Source organism: Pelodiscus sinensis, chromosome 3 (assembly GCF_049634645.1).
Source record: "Pelodiscus sinensis isolate JC-2024 chromosome 3, ASM4963464v1, whole genome shotgun sequence".
In the NCBI taxonomy this organism is placed as follows: domain Eukaryota; kingdom Metazoa; phylum Chordata; order Testudines; family Trionychidae; genus Pelodiscus; species Pelodiscus sinensis.
Window position 1 is genome coordinate 160720850 of NC_134713.1, and position 18606 is coordinate 160739455.

Sequence of the window (18606 nt, forward strand, 5' to 3'; positions counted from 1 at the left end):
GGGATTTAAATAAACATGGCCACCACTTTTTTTCCCGGCTTGGGGAAAAGCCGGAAAAGAGCATCCAGACTGGTGCGATCCTCCGGAATAAAGCCCTATTCCGGAGGATCTCTTATTCCTACTTGCAAGTAGGAATAAGAGATCCTCCGGAAAAGGGCTTTATTCCAGAGGATCGTGCCAGACTGGACGCTCTTTTCCGGCTTTTCCCCAAGCCGTAAAAAAGCGGCGGCCATGTTTATTTAAATCCCACGGGGGATATTTAAATCCCCCACGGATTTCCCTATTCCAAAGTTAGAAATTAGCATGCCTCTTCCGAAGAAGGGGCCAGTGTAGACGTAGCCTTATAGTTCTAGCCTTCACCGCCTCCTCTGGCATTAGACTTGTTGGGGCTTAAGGCCCAAGCACTTCAGGCTTAGGCGCTGATGTTCAGGTAGAAACCCTGGGGCTTTGGCTTTTGTATTCCTACCCGGGGTGGCAGGACTCAGGTGTCATGTAGTTTTTTTTGCTGGCAGAAGGAGGGTGCATCTCAATAAAGTTTGAGAACCCCATATCTAGTCTCAACTCCTACCAACACATTATAGGATCTCACAAAAATTCCTACATTAAAGCTGAATAATTTCTGGCTGACCCAGACTTCCCTGTTGATATTTAGAAGAGTAACCCTCATTTTTCCTCTCTATACTTGCATATATTTTTGATTCAGACCTCCACAGTTTCAGCTTTGGATTTTATTGTTGCTGGTCTACACTGCCTTATAGCTTGCAAGGGCATGCACAACAACAGAACATTAAAAATGATCAAGTACTCTCAAATGCCCCAAGTAAACAAATGAAAAAAGTTTCTTCAAGTTATAGTCATTTTGGGTGCCATTTGCAACAAGAGCAGGTGCCAGATTTTCAGATAAAAATGTCCCTATGAACTAGAATCAAATAATTCCGCAGGCAATGTTAAAAGTGGACCAGCACTAGCAGTGATGCCATACACTCTGGTTAAAAAGCCCTCCTCTAAATCCACTTTGATGGAAGTCAAGTATTGAAGTTTAAATTTCTTCAATTTTCAAGTTTTTCCTGTATACCTCACCTGTATCAGGAACATCTGTGGGTCTCATAATTCTCCGAATCTGCTCCATTGACTGGAGATCTGGCGACAGTCCTGTAAATAAATAAATAATATATATAAATAAAAAAAACCTGAGCTTAAAAGGTATCAGGAAGGCACAACTGGGAGGTTCAAGGTAATGTATTAAAATTGAAAAAGATGGATGGATGCTGTAACACCAAAAAACTTAAAACTCAACTTGTCTATGCAGTAGGAATGTAACAGCACACAATAGTAGAACCTCAGATTTATAAACACCCCACATATGGAGGTGGTTCGTAACTCTGAAATATTTGTAAGTCTGAATAAAATGCTGCCCTTCTTAAAGTTTAGAATGGACCGCTGATATAAAGTTTTGAAACTTTACTACGCAGAAGAAAAATGCTGCTTTTAAACCATTTTAATTTAAATCAAACAAGCACAGAATCCGTTTCCAAACAGAATTTAATGAAGTGTGTGGTTGACCAATCAATTTGTAATTCTGAAATCCTACTGTAGAACTTTTACTTACATACCACCTTCTCATTCAAGGAACTTAGAACTGCAACTGTGCAGAAAGTCATCCTCAAACAGGTCAACTTAGGCTAACTTTGCTTCACCCGTATAAAATAGGGATGTTAAAATGTGTAATTAGCTAACCGTGTAACTGCTGAAATTCAATGGTCACCCACAGGGCAGCAGCTTTTAAGATAGCTATTGACATGCAGCAGCTGCCACCCAGCACTGCTGCCTCTGTTACAGAAGCAGCAGTGCAAGGTGACAGTTGGCTTCCCAGGAGCTGGCTGTTAATTCAGCTCCCTGTTAGGACTAGCTCCTTCCTCCCACCCTGCTTGTGGGGAGCCAGATGCTACCCTGCCGCCTCTGGTACAGGAGCTGGTTGCTGCCTGGCACTGCTGCCTCTGGTACAGAGGCAGCAACAGGTTCCTAGTGTGGCTCAGAGTGCCACATGTAATTGTTTGGGTAACCACCCATTTTAATGGCTAAACTCTGGCATCTCTAGTATAGGGTTCAGTTACCTTTAAAACAAAGTGAACTACCTGCAGGGTGTGAACTACCTTCAGCAGGGTGATGTAAATCCATTGGATGTATGTTTGAAGATGGGAAGAACAGAAAAAAAAACAGCACAGAAAAGAGTAAAAGTCTTAGCCAGCTAGCTGGGCTAAGAAAAAGTGCATCCCATATAGAATTGTATGCTAAAGAGGGCAAAAGGGGTACTCTGTAAAATTGGGAATTTAACCCATGGTTCTTCTCAGATATTCTGAAATAGTCTTTTACCATTTGCATAACAATGCTTCCCCTCACAGGAAGCCCCAACTCTATGCTAGCAGCGTCACACCAACCACAGAGTTCCAACATTAGAACACCATTTCTATGCTTTACATTGCACAAAGATCTTGCCTTCTCCTCCAAGGGATTAAAACCTAATTCAGAAAGGCAAACAACTGACAAACAACATGGCAACAATAGCAGGTTAGCAGTACATAAGATTAGCAAAAGTTATCACTGAAAGGCCTCCTGAAAAAGTGACTTTAAACAAGAGTCTGAAGCAGCTGAAGTCCTTTCACTCAAGAACAGGAAAACATGAAGCAGCATATAACAGCACTACGAAAAGAATGAACGGAGAAACTGGGGATAGTTAAGAAGTAGGCAAAATGAAGTTAAGCAAAATGTCTGGGTAAAAATGAAGTAAACACAGAGCTGTGGAAGGCCCTAAAGGCCAGGACAAGACATTGAACTTGACGCACAAAGAGCCAGAGAAGGGAAACATCCGAGTCAGTGCAGTGACAGAAGAATTGGAGAGTCACAAATTGGAGAGACTGTAGCAGAGGGAAAATTTGGTTTATATAACCAGATGAGGAAACCTGGGGGGGAGGGAGGGAGAGGGGAGAGAAGAGAGGACTGCAGCAGCCTAGATCAGAAAAGGAACAATGTGTGAAATCAGGATTTCAGCACACTAGTTGGATAAGTGAGGTGCCTTTTGTTTACTATGTTATGCGGTTTTGCAAAGTTTGTATTGTATATCCCAGAGGGCAATATTTTAAAAATAAACTATGCAAAAATACACAATATAGTAAAACAGACACCTACCTTACAACTATAAGCTAGCTCCAAGCTCCAGCAGGTCTGTGTTATTACCTATACAGTACACCCATCACCACAAGTAGATGCTGACAATTCATAACATCAAGGACCTGAAAAGCAGATTGGAGGGGATGGGGAGAAGAGAGGGCACATTTACCATTCAAATGTGCTAAGTGCCACCTTAGATTGCTTCTCATTTTGGAGTATTCAGGACACTTTATTAAGCTTTTCATAGCTGCAAATCAGCTTTAATAGTGCTAGTACTTTTTGCTTCTAAGTCATAAAGGAGCACTCATTTTTAAATTATTGGATTAGTCAAGTTTTAGAATACCCTTGAAGCAGTACACACAGAATTTGAGGTCATTTTACTTTTTCCAAAAGAAAACTGAAGTGTTCTTAAATTCCCAATTATGTTTATAAAGGAAGCTTACACCCTGTATTTGTTTTCTGGAAATAATGACATTCCAGGATTCTCTTGTGGACCTCAGCTCCAAAGTACAATACATGCACAACTTCAAGCTCTTAAATTTTATTCTTTTTAAGTCAAAGGGCAGCAGTAACAGTCTATAAAAGCCACATACCCCACCACGACCTCACTGATTACTACCTATCTCCTGAGTTTAACTCCTATAAGAGTAATGATTTGGGAAATATTTCTACACAACTTATGAATTCTAGTTCAGTGAAGTTATAACATTTCCGTATCATAGCAATGTATAAAGTATTTCTATGGAGAAGTAAATCTTATCCGCTGGAGTAGCTATTTCCACTAAGGGCATGTCTACACTACAACGTTAATGCGAGTTAACTTAATTCGAAATAGTGAATTCGAATTAGCTTAATTCGAATTAACGCATTTACATAGAAAATGCGTTTCAAAATAGCATTTGAAATTTCAAAATAGCGCATCCACACAGAGTGGACTGAATCGGAGTTAAGGTTGGCCAGAACCAGTTCCAGCAGGTCAAGACTTACTGCGTGGGGCTGCTGCCTGCGGCTACCTGAGGTCAGTGCTTAAAGGGACTCTACCCCCCATCCCGGATAGCCAGTTCTCAGGTGTCTCTGCTTGCCTGTCTACCTCGATGAGGGACAGCAAAGCATGTGTGTCTCGGAGTGCTCTGGTTGCCCTCACTTGGGACACCATAGCACTCTGCAACATGGAGACAGAGCTGCTCCTGGGCACTCTGGTGCGTCTTGTGGACATGTTGCCATCAGCCTGGCTGCACTTTCTGGAGGCCCATAGGGGGGCTGTCAGTATACGGAGGCCCTGTGGGAGAGCTTCCGCCCTGAGGAGCGCTAACAATCTCTGTGGTCTGCCCCACTGGGGGCTTGTGCCTCATTCCTCCCTCACCTCCCTCCACTTACCCCCTCCCTAACCCCCCTTTCCTAATGTCAAATAAAATACACATATTTTCAACAATATACACTCTTTATTTAACACAACTGGGGGGGAGACGGGGGAGGATGAACCTCTAGGGAGACTGGGGAAAGGAGGTGGGAAAGGGCAGGAGAGAGGGCGGGAGAGAGGAGGGGGAAAAACTGGGAGGAGGGAGCTGGAAGGGGGAAGCAAGGGGAGGGGAAGCTCAGGGGCGGGGGTATCGCCGGGCCACATGTCTTCCAGCACAGTCGGTACGGGGGCCTTGGCGTCCCTGGGGTAGATGGGGAAGAGGGTGTGGAGATTGAGGAACGGTAGCTGGGGGGGGGTAGCAGGCGCAGGAGCGGCATGAGGCAGAACGCTCTCCACCAGGGTCTGCAGATTGGCACAGATGGCACGACCCTGGGCAAGCAGCTCCAGCCGGAACTCCTGTTCTTCCTGCACCTGCTGCTCCATGATGCAGGTCAGGGCTCACAGGGCCCCTAGGTGCTGGTCCTGGTACCCCTGCAGTGTTGCTGTGGTGCTGCAGAGCCCTCAGGTGCGGAAGCATGTCCAAGGCGGGGCAGTGCGCCCTGCACATGCAGCTTGTGCGGCTGTGGAGAAAGAAGAGAAGTGGTCAGTTCTCCCTGGGGACACAATAGGTGAAGCCCAGCTCCCCCCACGAGGTGAGGATGACTGTGCCCTACACTGTCAGAACCGCTGTGCTTTCACAGAGACCATGTTTGGAATGTCCAGCTATCCCTGGGAGTGGGAGGTGCCCCTGAGACTGCACCCATGCCCCTGTGCCGTGTATAGTGCGGCTGAGGTGGGGGGGGGGGGGATGTCCCCTGTCTCTTTGTAGAGGGGATGTGTGAAGGGAAGGCATCCTGCTGGGTCCTGCCCCAGGGTCAGGAGTGTGTCAGGTCTCTTTACACACGCATGTGCTTATCAGGCCACAGTCCCTGGGTGTCATGCAGCTGGAGCCATCTGCTCAAGGGTGGCATGGTACGTGCTCGCACATGCACAGGTTGCTGCGTGTTGTGTGGTGGACAAGGCTCACACGCACGGTCCCTAGTCTCCTCTCCCCCCGCCCCTCCGGTAGGGGACAGTGATGGCACATACCTGGTGTGGCCTCCCTGGATGACCCTGCTGACTGGTGCTGGGACAGCTTGGGGGTCCTGCTGGCGTGGTACCCTCCACGATGACCCTCTGCCGCACCCAGGTGAGGGCCCTCCAGACCCAGCTCACTGCCCCCCGGGGTGGTGCGGGCAGTCATGCCCCCCACGATGCAGTCGAGGGTGGGGAAGTAGTGGCAGGTGTCAGCCCCTGCTGCGGCGCCGCCTCTGGTGGCCCTGGCATATGCCTGCTGCAGTCCTTAACTTTGAGGCGCACCTGCTCTTGGGTGTGCCTGTGGCCCTTTCTGGCCATGGTGGCCACAGACGGCCGCGTTCCTCCACCTAGTGTAGAGATCATGGACATTGGGGGCCTACCCCCAAACCTCAAGGAAGTCCATGATCTCTGCACTAGTCCACGAGGGTGCACGCCACCTATGGCCCCTGGGTGCTGGGGGACAGGGTAGAGGGCAAGCTGGCTGCCACTGGCTGGCATTGTGCCACCACTGGGTGAGGGGCTGCAGCTGCTGGCAGGCCTGGCTCTGGCACATGGTGTGGCCAGAATCTATCCCTTTAAGGGCTCCGGGCCTGGGGAAGGAGAAGAGTTTTCCTGGTTTGGCCCAGAGTGGCAACCAGGGGAAACTGGGAAGGGCTGGAGGCCAACTAATTCAAATTAAGTGTTTACACAGTGCTTATTTCACATTAGCTATTTCGAATTTGGCGTTACTCATCGTAGAAGGAGGTTTACCAAATTCGAATTAAGCACTCCGCTATTTCGAATGTAACTGTATAGACGCTATTGAAGTTAATTTGAAATAACGGCTGTTATTCTGAATTAATTTTACAGTGTAGACATACCCTAAGGGAATTAACATAAATCTTCCATTATATGCTGTTTTCAGAAACTTTCAGCTATACCTAAACACGACTTGGGAGAGATTCCTTCTGTTGTTGCTCTGCCTAGCAAGTTTCAACAAGTGACAAGCTTTCAAATTTACCCCTCTGCTCAGATGCATTCCCTCTACAGGCGGGCTTCTACTCTTCCATTTGAATTCACTGTTGCCACACCCACATACTTATGAAAAATTCCATTAGATAAATCCCATAGACTGTAGTTTTAAAAAGAGCCAGGAATTCTCAGGATCAAAATTAAATTCTGGGAGAACTTGAATAATTTAACTGAAGAAATTTGTATTAAAGATGGTGAAATCTTGTTTCTACTCATTAATAAGTAGCGGTATGCAGGAGCTCCCCCAGCTTGGGAGACCATGACCAGTATTTCAGCATGCGAAGTTACCTTACCCCAGCAAGAGTCTACCCACTCTACTAAAGAGATGGACTCCTCGTGAGTTAAAAAGGAAAAAGGGCTTAAGCTGAGTGTTATGCGAAGTTTTATTTAGCAGATTCCACTTTGGTTAGGTAGAAGGTGAACACCTGTTTATAAAGTCATTTACTTACATTCTGCCTTTGGCTATCACACATGGAATAAGCAATGAATGTTACTCTGTCCTACAGTTATTTCTGCTAAGGCGAAACTTGTTTTTTTGGTGACAATCTGCATTGTAAAAAGATGCCTGTGCACTGCTAAGACTTCAGTGCTAAGACTTGTAATTATGCATACTGGATCATTCAAGGTACACATGCATCTCTTTACTTTGCTCTCTTTCACATATGCACAGGATGGAAGAGAAGAACAGATCTAGATCTCGTATCATATTCACTATGCTACCAAGCTGTTCCGACAAACGGCCCCTTTCAGCGTAACTAAACATAATAGTACATACTGCTTGAGTGCATGCAGATAATTCTCAAGATAGTACTGCCAGGGTAACGAGGCCTTTAACCGTCCAGCTATGATGATCTGGAAATAAACTTTTGAGACCCTTCTAAACCATAAGTACAGAATTCTCTTCCTTGTTTTTGTTGAAAAGCCAGCCACGAGGCCTTAACGTCAACCAGAGGAAAGTATGGTTCTTATTGCTTTTTATTGGAGAGCAACAGGCGAATATGAAGGGACTGAACCTGATTAAGAGATGAAAATACATAGCTATCATGGACAGGACTCATTGTGGAGTTTAGCAATTTCCTCTGGAACAAGATGGGTACTGGCTCAGCAGTGCTTTATGATCTATGGAGTCTATTAGCTAAAAAGTTAACATGGGTCATCTGGAATATTGAAACCTGAATTAAATCCTTCAAATGATCTTCAAGAGGACACACCACTCCTACCAGACTTTTATAAGGAGCTGTAAGGCTATAGGGGCTTGTTTCAATGAAGCAACATCTTGAAGTCATACAGGACTTTTAAGCTTTGGTCCACACTTTCTGAAGAGGTGATGTTCCTAACAGGACAGGGTCATAAGTCACACAGCCATAAACCTTAGCCAGATGATACAAAGTCAGTGTTACCTTGTCATTACCTGGACATGTATCCAGCAACATTATACACAAGTTGAGCGGCAAGGAGAAAGAGGTCTAGTTTAACTGTCTAGATAAGCAAAAAAAGTGAGTCTTGTAACAGATAAACAACAGTGAGGAACATGGAGACACTTAGAATCAACTACAAGGCCTTACACAGCTAGCAACAAGGAATTCTGGTTATCCCTACAGAATGGAGACTGTATCCAGGAAGGCGGAGAATCTGAAGGATATTATAGAGATACAGAAGACAAAGAGCTCCACATGATCTCCCAGTGTCATGCTGTGGAAAGGTTTATGACGACCCCTTGGATATATCGTTACTGAGTAGAAACAGTGAGGTGAGTTCACCTCCACACAACACAGAGGAAATAACTTGCACTACTGTACACAGTTCTCATGTCCACTTGTTTAAAAAAAATGGAAAGTTGAAAGATCGCATGGGATACAAAGAAGTACGACAAAAAATGTTTAGAAGACTGTAAAAAGTACCTTGCAGTGATCCTTAAGGAACTAAAGCCTATTTAAGTTTATCAAAAAAAGATCAAGTGACTTGTTTATGGTGTTAAGTACAGGCAGTCCCCGGGTTACGTACAAGATACGGACTGTAGGTTTGTTCTTAAGTTGAATCTGTATGTAAGTCGGAACTGGCATCAGCCGCTGCTGAAACTGATCAGTTTCAACAGCCGCTGAATCTGGACACCAGTTCCACTTACATACAGATTCAAGGTAAGAACACCAGGCGTCCCCAAGTCAGCTGCTGCTGAAACCTATCAGCAGCTGATTCCAGGAAGCCCGGGGCAGAGCAACTCTGCCTCGGGCTTCCTGTAGTCAGCTGCTGGTCAGTTTCAGCAGCGGCTAACTTTGGGACACCTGGGGCAGAGCACCTCGGGTGCTGCTGGCTTGGTACCAGTAGCGCGGCCGCTCCGCGGAGCTACTGGACCAACCCAGCAGCACCCCAGCTGCTCTGCCCCAGGCATCCTGATTCAGCCACTGCTGAAACTGATCAGCAGCTGAATCAGGACGTCTGGGGCAGAGCAGCTGGGGTGCTGCCGGGTTGGTCCAGTAGCGCCAAGGAACGGAGCTGCGGGACCAACCGGCAGTGCCCCACCTGCTCTACCACAGGCCCCCGGCTTTGCTCCACGTCTCCCTGGTCTGCTGGGGGGGCACTAGCTGCGTGTCCCCCCCCCCCCCCCCCAGCAGACCAGGGAGACGCTGAGCAAAGCCGCGGAGTACCCGGGCGGACCCGCGGTTTCCAGATCAGCTGAAAGTGCTGCGGGTCCGGCTCGGGTCCTCCGTCGCTCTGTTCAGCGTCTCCCTGGTCTGCAGACCAGGGAGACGCTGAACAAAGCGGCGGAGCACCCGGGGCCGGACCCGCGCCGCTTCCAGCTGATCTGGAAGCGGCCGTCGGTCCGGACCCGGGTGCTCCGCCGCTCTGTTCAGCGTCTCCCTGGTCTGCAGACCAGGGAGACACTGAACAAAGCGGCGGAGCACCCGGCAGGACCCGTGCCACTTCCAGCTGATCTGGAAGTGGCCGCGGGTCCGGCCCCCGGTGCTCTGCCGCTTTGCTCTCGTCTCCCTGGTCTGCTGGCTCTGCCAGCAGACCAGGGAGACGGGGAGCAGCTTTTCTCGCCCCGGAGAAGGCGGGCGGCGGGACCAGGCGTCCCGCTGCTCTAGTTCTCCAGGGCGAGAAATCCCCGTTCGTAACTGCGGATCCGACATAAGTCGGATCCGCGTAACTCGGGGACTGCCTGTACCTTTATAGGGAGAAAACATGAGTTACTACAGTGGTCTTTGAGCTAACAGAGAAAAGCATAAGAGGAACTAGTGTCTGGAAGCTGAATGAGACCTAAATAAATACATACCTACATAATTTAAAACTGTGTACCTCGTTTCTAACAATGAGGGTTATTGACCATTGGAACTACTACTGAAAACTTCATTTTAAGTGTTCATGCATCTTTCAGAAAGAATACCTTAGTCAAACAAGTTATCAAGCTGAACACTGGCACAAATATTGTAACCTGTTATAAAGGAGATCAGACTAGAGGATTTAATGGTCCCTTCTGGACTTTAAACGTATGGAAGTTGAAATTCATGATGTTTCCTTAAGACTGAGTCCACATTCTCCACACTAGAGTCAGAAATAAGTTAAGGCTCATGGGATGGAAAACTCTCCAGACTTTGTGACCATTTGGCCAATCTCTACAAGGACCATCACTTTTCTGCAGTACTAGTGGGAGATTACAGAAACCTACAGCCTAGAGTTATAGAATACAGACAATTCTGGATTCCTTCAAGTATATCTTGGCGAAAATAAATGTTGGTGGATTTCTCCTTATAATAGTGTAAACTCCTAGAGTAGAGACAAAGTAGCAGTATCCCAGTTTCAAACAGAAATAAGCAGCATTCCTAAATTGCAGTTTTGCCTGTACTTGCTCCAATACAGCTACCCTGCTGGCTGAAATCCCCAATAGAGACAGAAATATCTTTTCAAATCGCCAGGAAATTTTTGTTTGACAATTCTCTTCCAGGACAGCTTTCAAGGCACTGGACTCAACTACCATATTTTCGTGCATATAACCCGTGGGTTATATGCATTTTTACAAAAACTCCTCCCCGCCCATGGGGTATACAAAATTTTTTAAACTCACCTGGTGAGTTCCTGTGCAGCCTCCAGGCGGGGGAGCGCTCATCCCCCTGGTTCCTGTGCAGCCGCAGGAAGGGGCAGGGGAGCACTCATCCCCTGGTTCCTGCGCAGCCGCCGGAACCAGGGGGATGAGCGCTCCCCCACCCCTTCCTACAGCTGCACAGGAACCAGGAGATGAGCGCTCCCCTGCCCAGAGGCTGGTGGCTGCGCAGGAACTGGGGTGGTGAGTGCCCGCAGGCCACCCTCCTCCCCCACCACCGTAAATTAACTAATATACCCCGACACAGAAAAGTCTTGTATACCCTGCGGGTTATACTTGTGCGCAGGGTATACAAGATTGAGTTTAAAAAAAAAAAAAAAAAATTTGGAAAAACTGCAGGATATATTCAGTTGCAGGGTATATCTGCTTAATCAGGTCATCAGAAGTTTTAAAAAACCAGAAACTTTTTTCTTAATCAAAAGGCTTACATTTTCTCTCAGGGGCAGACCTTCAACCTTTCAGAGCTTTCATCTTTTCAACCTTGATTTAAATTTATTGTCTGGTTGGGAAACACACACACACACACACACACACACACACACACACGACAAAGGACAGAAGCAGTAGGGGGAAGTAACCTCACGCACATATGGAATTTACACACTAGGGATGGTAGTAATTTCTCACAAAGTATTCCTTACACCCTAACTCTAAAATATGGACCTTCAGTTGCCAAAAAGGTAGTGATATCTTTCTTCTGCTTCTGAGAGAGAAAATGAAAGTGAAAGAATTCAATCCTTATTAGAAAAAGAGGTATGGAGCACCCAAAGCTGTCATGCTCCAAGGCTGCAGTCCAGCACCATTTTATTATTCTATATCTTCGGGGGGGAAAAGGTGGCCTAGAGGCTTCAAGTCAGCAAAGGCTTAAGCCAGGTGGAAGTATAGTGATGGCTCTTTAGAGGTGCTACTCACAAGGGAGGTGAAATTGTAATTAATTGGCTAATCGAATAGTTGATGCAATTTGCATCAGCTGTTCGATTAATCAATAAGGCCACCTCCACCTTTGAAGTGTAGCAACAGAACGGAGTTTCAAAGCAGCAGCGACCATGGGCTCCATGTGGTGCTGCTGCTTTGAAATGCCACCGGGAGCCCCGACATCAAGTTCCACGCAGTGTTTCAAAGCAGCAATGCTGCATGGAGCCCAGTGTCAGCTGAGGACTCCCAGCTGGCTCCGGGCTGCACACGTTTCAAAGCGGCAGCACTGTGTAAAGTACACTGGTAAACAAGTTGATTCCTCCCCTCCTTCTCCCCTCCACAAATTGCATAGTAAGTTGTCCTATTGTGGGATAAGCACTGTGCACATTTAAGTCAATTCTTTGACGCTGATCTCAAATTAAGCTTCAGTCCAATTGTGAAGGAAGAAAAAGTGCAATTTTTTACTTGCATTTTCTGTTTACATGTATCTCACTGATCTAGGTATATTGGAAGATAAATGCAAAGAGCACAACAAGGAAAAACAGAGTGAGATGAACAGGAATAAGTCAGTTGTCTTAATGGTTCCATTAATATTCTCAATGGTACTTTAATTGCAATTGTATGCAACATCAAACACTGTTTTAGTCTGATCCCAGGCCAGATGCGAGGAAAAATCTAAGTACATTCACTCTCAGACTGAAGTCATTATCTTACCTCCATGACAGCAGAAGATCTTCTCATCCACAATGGCTGCAATTGGAAGACAGTTAAAGCAGTCTGTGAATGTCTTCCAAAGTTTAATATTAAATCGCCGTTTGCCTGCAGGAAAAGGATATTCTATTATGGAAGGAACTGTATAGCCCACATACAACGTGCATTACCTATATCTTTAGGAAGGGTGTGAAGTCTGAAAGCTGAATTATTCAAGTTTCCTAAAACCTGTGAAGATGATTACGTTAAAGCATTTCACAGTAAGTTTACTTCAAATAAGACACACATTGAGACAGAAGATGTGTTTCAAAATAATTTAAGCTTTTGACAGACTGCTTTGGGAAATTCTTGCAATGAAATAGTAATTATTTGGTTAAAGATGGCATACTTTCTACTCCTATAAAGTTTTTAAATAAGAGAACTAGAAGTTTTTGCTTACATTCATCATAGAATCCATAGATACGATTAATGCTAGCACACTCATGGTTTCCTCTTAGGAGAAAGAAGTTTTCTGGATACTTGATTTTGTAAGCCAGTAGTAAGCAGATGGTTTCCAGAGACTGCTTGCCTCTGTCTACGTAATCTCCCAGAAAAAGATAGTTGGCTTCCGGTGGGAATCCTCCATACTCAAACAATCGAAGTAAATCTGTATATTGCCCATGAATGTCACCTGAGTAAGATAAATTTAAATAAAAGATTAGTACAATATTATTAATGCTTAACTGAAATTAAGACACTGAATTAATACTTCTTTCAGAGTGTCAGTTACTAACTGAGAGGCAGTTGACGTATTCTGGCAAGACCTTTCAGATTGTCTGTTGAAAGGATAAAGACAGACAAAATTGAAGCACTCAAGTCCATGGAGAATACCCACAGGATTTCCAGAGAAATGCAGTGTCAGTTCCTGCAACATTCTAAAGGGTACAGAATCGTCCTAACTATTTAAGCGGTGCCTGGAAAAAGGAGAGACTAATTTATTTGTATAATAAATACTGAGGCAGCGTGCACCAGTGTAGGGTGCTGCAGGATGGGTTCTTCCCACTATTGTGGTGGCTGCCCCCGAGGTTCCTGGTCTCTCCCCCCTGCTAATTCTTGGGGAAGAAGGAGGGAGAAAGTGAGTAAAAGAAGCTCTCTTTCGTGGCTTTCCTGGGGGGTGAGGAGGCAGCCCTTTTCTTTGGAGAGCCATCGTGGTTAGAGGCGGCGTCTTGTGCCCTGGCAGGCTGTATAGCCTTAACAATATTCTCAGGTGGAGCTCTCTAGCTTTTCTCACTCTTGTCGTCCTGCTTGAACTGTACTTGTATTTGTGGGTTGTGGGCTTCCCCCAAACAGAGGGAATGGCCATCAGATACTGGTATGGGCTCTCGGCAGTCAGAACATTTCTTAAAGCCAAAGAAGGGGAAAACTGCTTTGCAATGCTCCAATTTGCAGTTCTGGGTGACCCATCATTAACAGTGGAGCACCATGGGGACATCACTTGAAGAATCAACTGATTCCTGGCTCATGCCAAGTTCTCTTTCTCTCCCACCATTGCGCTTGTGCTTTTTAAACTTAAGAGCTGCCAGGCTCTTAATACATTTAAAAGGCAGAGCCGCAGCGGAGTTAGCTCCCTCAGCTGGGGGCTAACTCTGGTGCAGCTCTGCTGTTTCCCTCCCTTATCAACTGATCAACTAGTTAATGGAAATTCCAAGATATCAAGTGTATAATAAAACAAAGTTTTACATTTTGTCTGAAATTACAGGCCCACAGTCAAGTGTTGAAAGATAACTGGACAATATTTTGCAGAAGCCATTTTGTAAGCAGGCCATAAGTCCACATTTAAAAATATGTTCAAGATGCCAGATACAAGTTTTGAGTTGAACTGTAAGTCAGATCTGAAGTCTGCCAAAATAAGAACTATTTAAAAAAAACGGAAAATTGGCATAAAGTGAATATTTATTATATGAAAGGTACTTGCTTATGCAGCCCACATAAATCCCAAACAGAGTTAGTTTAGCCCTACATTTTAATCTGATTTGACAGTACAAAAATCTCATCCCATTGTAGCTCCTTATATTTGACAAATCAGTAGGTCAGATAACTAGTGTAGCTGCACATGGCTTTATTAATTTAAGACCAATTTAAAAATTTCTCTAATCTCCATACACATCAGAAACAGCTTAATGCCTACATCGTGTTCTTCTGCAAGTTATCATTACTGAAGTTTAGCTTTCGATTGGTTACCCCCATCATTTTCCCTGGGGAACACCTTCAGATAGGGTAGGTCCAAATTTTAGCTGGAAGAAGGCAGGGCGGTTTGCCTTGCCTAATGAGTCACCTATGTCAAATCAATCTAGATATAAAATATTCCTTTACATAATTTCATTTTGGCTTTTTTTTTTTTTACACTCAATTTATTGTTCATACTAAGTGAAGTACAAAGGAGCAAATCAGATTAAATTTGAGTTAAGATAATGTGCAATAGGCAAAGTATTGTAACTAGCTATTTAACATGAATTTACCATTAATATTAGGATATTGGTAATCAGAAAAAAGTCATAGCACAAATTAGGAATGTTGATTAGACCGGTCATTAGAAACCAAGGGTGGCTCATGAAAGTTTATGGGAACACACACACACAAGCAAGTTCAAACTATGACACTTCAGTATTAAATACTCAATTCAAGAAATTTAGGACTTTTAAAAGGCAGCATCATAGCATCCTTCATTATGTGCAGCACTTCTTCCTCATTCAGAAAGCGAACAAATTTTGGGGTATTTACTAGCTGGTGTTGGAAACTATACTGTGCTTGTACATCTATTACTGCAACACTTATTTTTAAAAATCATTACTAAATGTTGTTTTTGCAAATATCCAGCATTAACTTTATAAAGACATAAATAAGCAATTAGGTGAACTTTAAGTCTTCCATAAAGCTTGAAGAGTTCACTATGTAGAACAAAATCAAATTGCTTTAATACATCCAATTTAATTACATAAGACTAAGTTTTAAAATCTCTCTCTATATAAAAACATTTTTCCTGTGGGATGACAGTGACATCACATCACATCACTCTGGCATCCCACAGGCTCCACCCTCCTAGGCTTCTGCTCCAGACATTGTTCAGGGATGGTACGATGTGCTCCAGGGCTGTTTGCTTGTACCACTGTTATTCTTGGCGTTTACAGGCTGCTGGGCCAGAAGGGTCAAGAAAAGAGCCAGGCTCAGGAAGCGGTGACCGACATCCCTGGCTGCCCTATCCTCCACCATGTCCCAAGTGGCTGAGTATTCAGCCCAGCACCAAGCCACACCACTGAGACCTAAGCCCAGCCCCCAGACTGCCTGCCTGCCTCCCTCCCACCCACTCAGCCACATGTGGGGCTGCAGCAGCAAGCTGTGCTTCTGCAAGGCAGGCGAGGAAGCACCCAGCAACACTGACCTGAGTGGCACTGGCACTTCAGCCCTTAACCCTCCCACCTCACCTGCATGGTTGGAGCATTAGCGCTGGCTTCCCACTGTTAGGGGCGGGAGAGAAGAAGCACTCCCTGTCCTGGGCTGGGGAAACAGCAGCATGCGAGCATGCTGTCTGGAGCCTTTCCCTGCACTCCTATTGGCAAGCTCCTGCCTAACTGGAGTAGCTGGAGGCCAATCCTGGAACCCACGCAGGGTCCAAAGACAAGCAAGTGCCCTGATCACCCTCATGCCCAGACCCTGCACCCCCAGCTCATCACTCAACGCCCACCCAACCCATTTCTCTTCCCTTTCCCTGGCCAAGCACCCTGCCCCCAAGCTGCTCCTGTCCCCTACCTCCCACCCACACCTCCTCTCACACTCAGTCCCTCCTGCACCCCATCTCCTGTCCAGATCCTGCAATCCCATCCCTTTCCCACTCACTGGCAGCTTTGTCCCACACACTGAACTCATTTTTGACCCCATCCCGGACCCTACAAAATCCACTAACCCTGGAACCTCAGAACAGTTAATCTGGCCTGAGGCCTTGAACCTTGGTTCTCTCCCTCCCTGGGACTGGAGCACCAGGGAAGTGAGGTGTTTCAATTGGGGGACACATCATTGAGGGTTGGGTGGGATTAGAGAGATTTCCCCCCCTTCTCAATTGTGTGGTCCCCAACTGATTTTTCAGTGGGTCAGCGGCCCCCCAACCCAAAAAAGGTTCCCCACCCCTGCCATTGTCTTTATTAATGCTGAAACCTGTGTGTGTTGGACAGAATATTTTACTTTATTTAAAAATGAAGCCTGACCAACAAACCCCTAATTGGGGCCTACCCCGCATCTGGCTGCAGCTTCCTGACCACAGGGCCTGCCCCAGGCAAGGACCAGTCCCCATGTGACTGCAGAAAGGGCTAGTGGCAGCCCCCCTCCTGCTATGGCAATGGAGGAGAGCTGGCAAGCATAGAGAGCAGGCAAGCATAGAGAGCAGGGGGCACAGCCCCCTAGTTTCTTTTCAATTGCTTTAAATGAATGGGACTATTGCAAGAATACAATTGAACTAAATATGACAATGTATATCAGTTAAAGAACTTTATATTTTGCATAGAAATTTGTTTTAAAATGTGTTATATAGAAATGTTTATGGTGTGCTTTAGTGTTACTCACTATTTACAGAAGTAATGAACTTGAAATTAGACCAACACCCAGTATAGTGGCTCTTCTCCAACTGGAGCCACACAATTAGCACTACTAACGGCTAAAATTAAGCACACTCCACCTTAAATGCTAACAGTATTTCAGAGGAAATGCTCTAACAACTGTTAATCAGTTCTTCAGTATTAAATAATCAATGTAATTTCTTAGCAAGCCAGCGAAGGCCATTTTTGCAATCCATATTGCACAAGCCCATTTGGCATGTCACTTACAGGTCAAAACAACCACAAAATCATCTTCAATTTATTAGGTTTCCTCCTTTTACAGTAAAAGGCCAATTCTGATACACGCACTTGATACAAAAGACAACATACAAATTTACATACCACAAATTTTCAGGGGTGCCTCTAGTTCCAGGAGAATAGGCTGGCTAAGAAAGATTTCTCGTGATTTTATACACAAACCCCGAACTTCTGCTTCTGACATCTGCACGATCTTGCCAGGACGACATCCTCGCACTGAAACAAAATAATTTTTTCCACATAAATATCACCAAAGCACACTTTCACTTAGGACCGCATTGTGGACATCAAGCTGCCACGACTGGCCTTTTAGCCACACATTTATACTTCTTTTATCCGTATGGCATAATACACGAATGTATTCTAGACTACTGTTGTGGGATGAACATGAGAATCTGGAGTTTACAGACATCTTTACTGCATCAAGTACTTGCACAATTTAGTTTGCATTTTAACCTTGATCTGAAAAATTGTGTTCTAGGACGGTCTGTGTTAAAGCAATGTTATAGAAGCTTCTCTAATTAAGCTTTCAAAAGAGGCTTAAGACTGGCCTTTAAAAAAGTTTAAAGTATCACACAAATATGTCTGACTAGTCTCCACTTCCTATTGAAGAGCTAGTTTATTTCCTGCTTTTATGAAAGAATATCTACCGGGGAGTCTAATACTTAATTTCTTTATTTTACACACCAAGGGTCCTTGTATCTCTTCATTCTCCCTTGGTTGCCACCCTCTCATTTCTTTCTATTGAAGGGAGTCCCTGCAACTCCTGTGTTTTGTCCCTTATGCCTTGAGGCTCATGACCCCCATTCTCCCTCCCACCCATGACCCAACCAAGGTCTTGCTATTTTGCATCCCCATTCCAGCAGTTGTGTGGATAGCACCAGTCCCTTTCCCATACCTATATCCCTAAATCTCCTGCCCCTTTAAGGTTTATGTACTCCATACCAAGATCTCACATACAGTGTCTCTTCTCCCCGAGAGAGAATTCAAGACGGCAATATATTAAACTGTTGCATGAATGGGCGCAAGTGAGATGGTGAAATGCAATAATGAATTCCATCAACCAGTTTTGATATATAGATAACTGCATAGGAGCTTGAAGCTGTGGCTTTACTAAACCAAAAAGATGCTTGTATCCCCTGTTTCTCCCTCTTTTGGGGTCTTGATTTCCCCAGCATTCAATAGGTTCTATCCACTGGATGTCTTGGTCTTGCAAGCTCAGCCAACTAACCGAACAGATTACAGAGTTTTCCACAAGTTAGCTAGAGAAGGGATATTTCATCCTATTTTTCAAAAGCAAGATCCAGGAACTAGAAGAAACTGACAGGCTTTCTAATAATATT

General features: G+C 45.1%; 1 protein-coding gene across 2 annotated transcripts in view; it reads right to left on the reverse strand.

The window, feature by feature from the left end:
* PPP1CB (protein phosphatase 1 catalytic subunit beta) overlaps positions 1-18606 on the reverse strand; it is a 53398-nt gene that overhangs the window by 10849 nt on the left and 23943 nt on the right. For both annotated transcript variants that reach the window (XM_075925367.1, XM_075925368.1), the window contains exons 2-5: positions 17348-17479; positions 12820-13050; positions 12384-12488; positions 1081-1152 (exon numbers count right to left, since the gene is read on the reverse strand). In XM_075925367.1, the coding sequence (XP_075781482.1) occupies positions 1081-1152; positions 12384-12488; positions 12820-13050; positions 17348-17479 (540 nt within the window). The remainder of the gene's footprint in view (positions 1-1080; positions 1153-12383; positions 12489-12819; positions 13051-17347; positions 17480-18606) is intronic.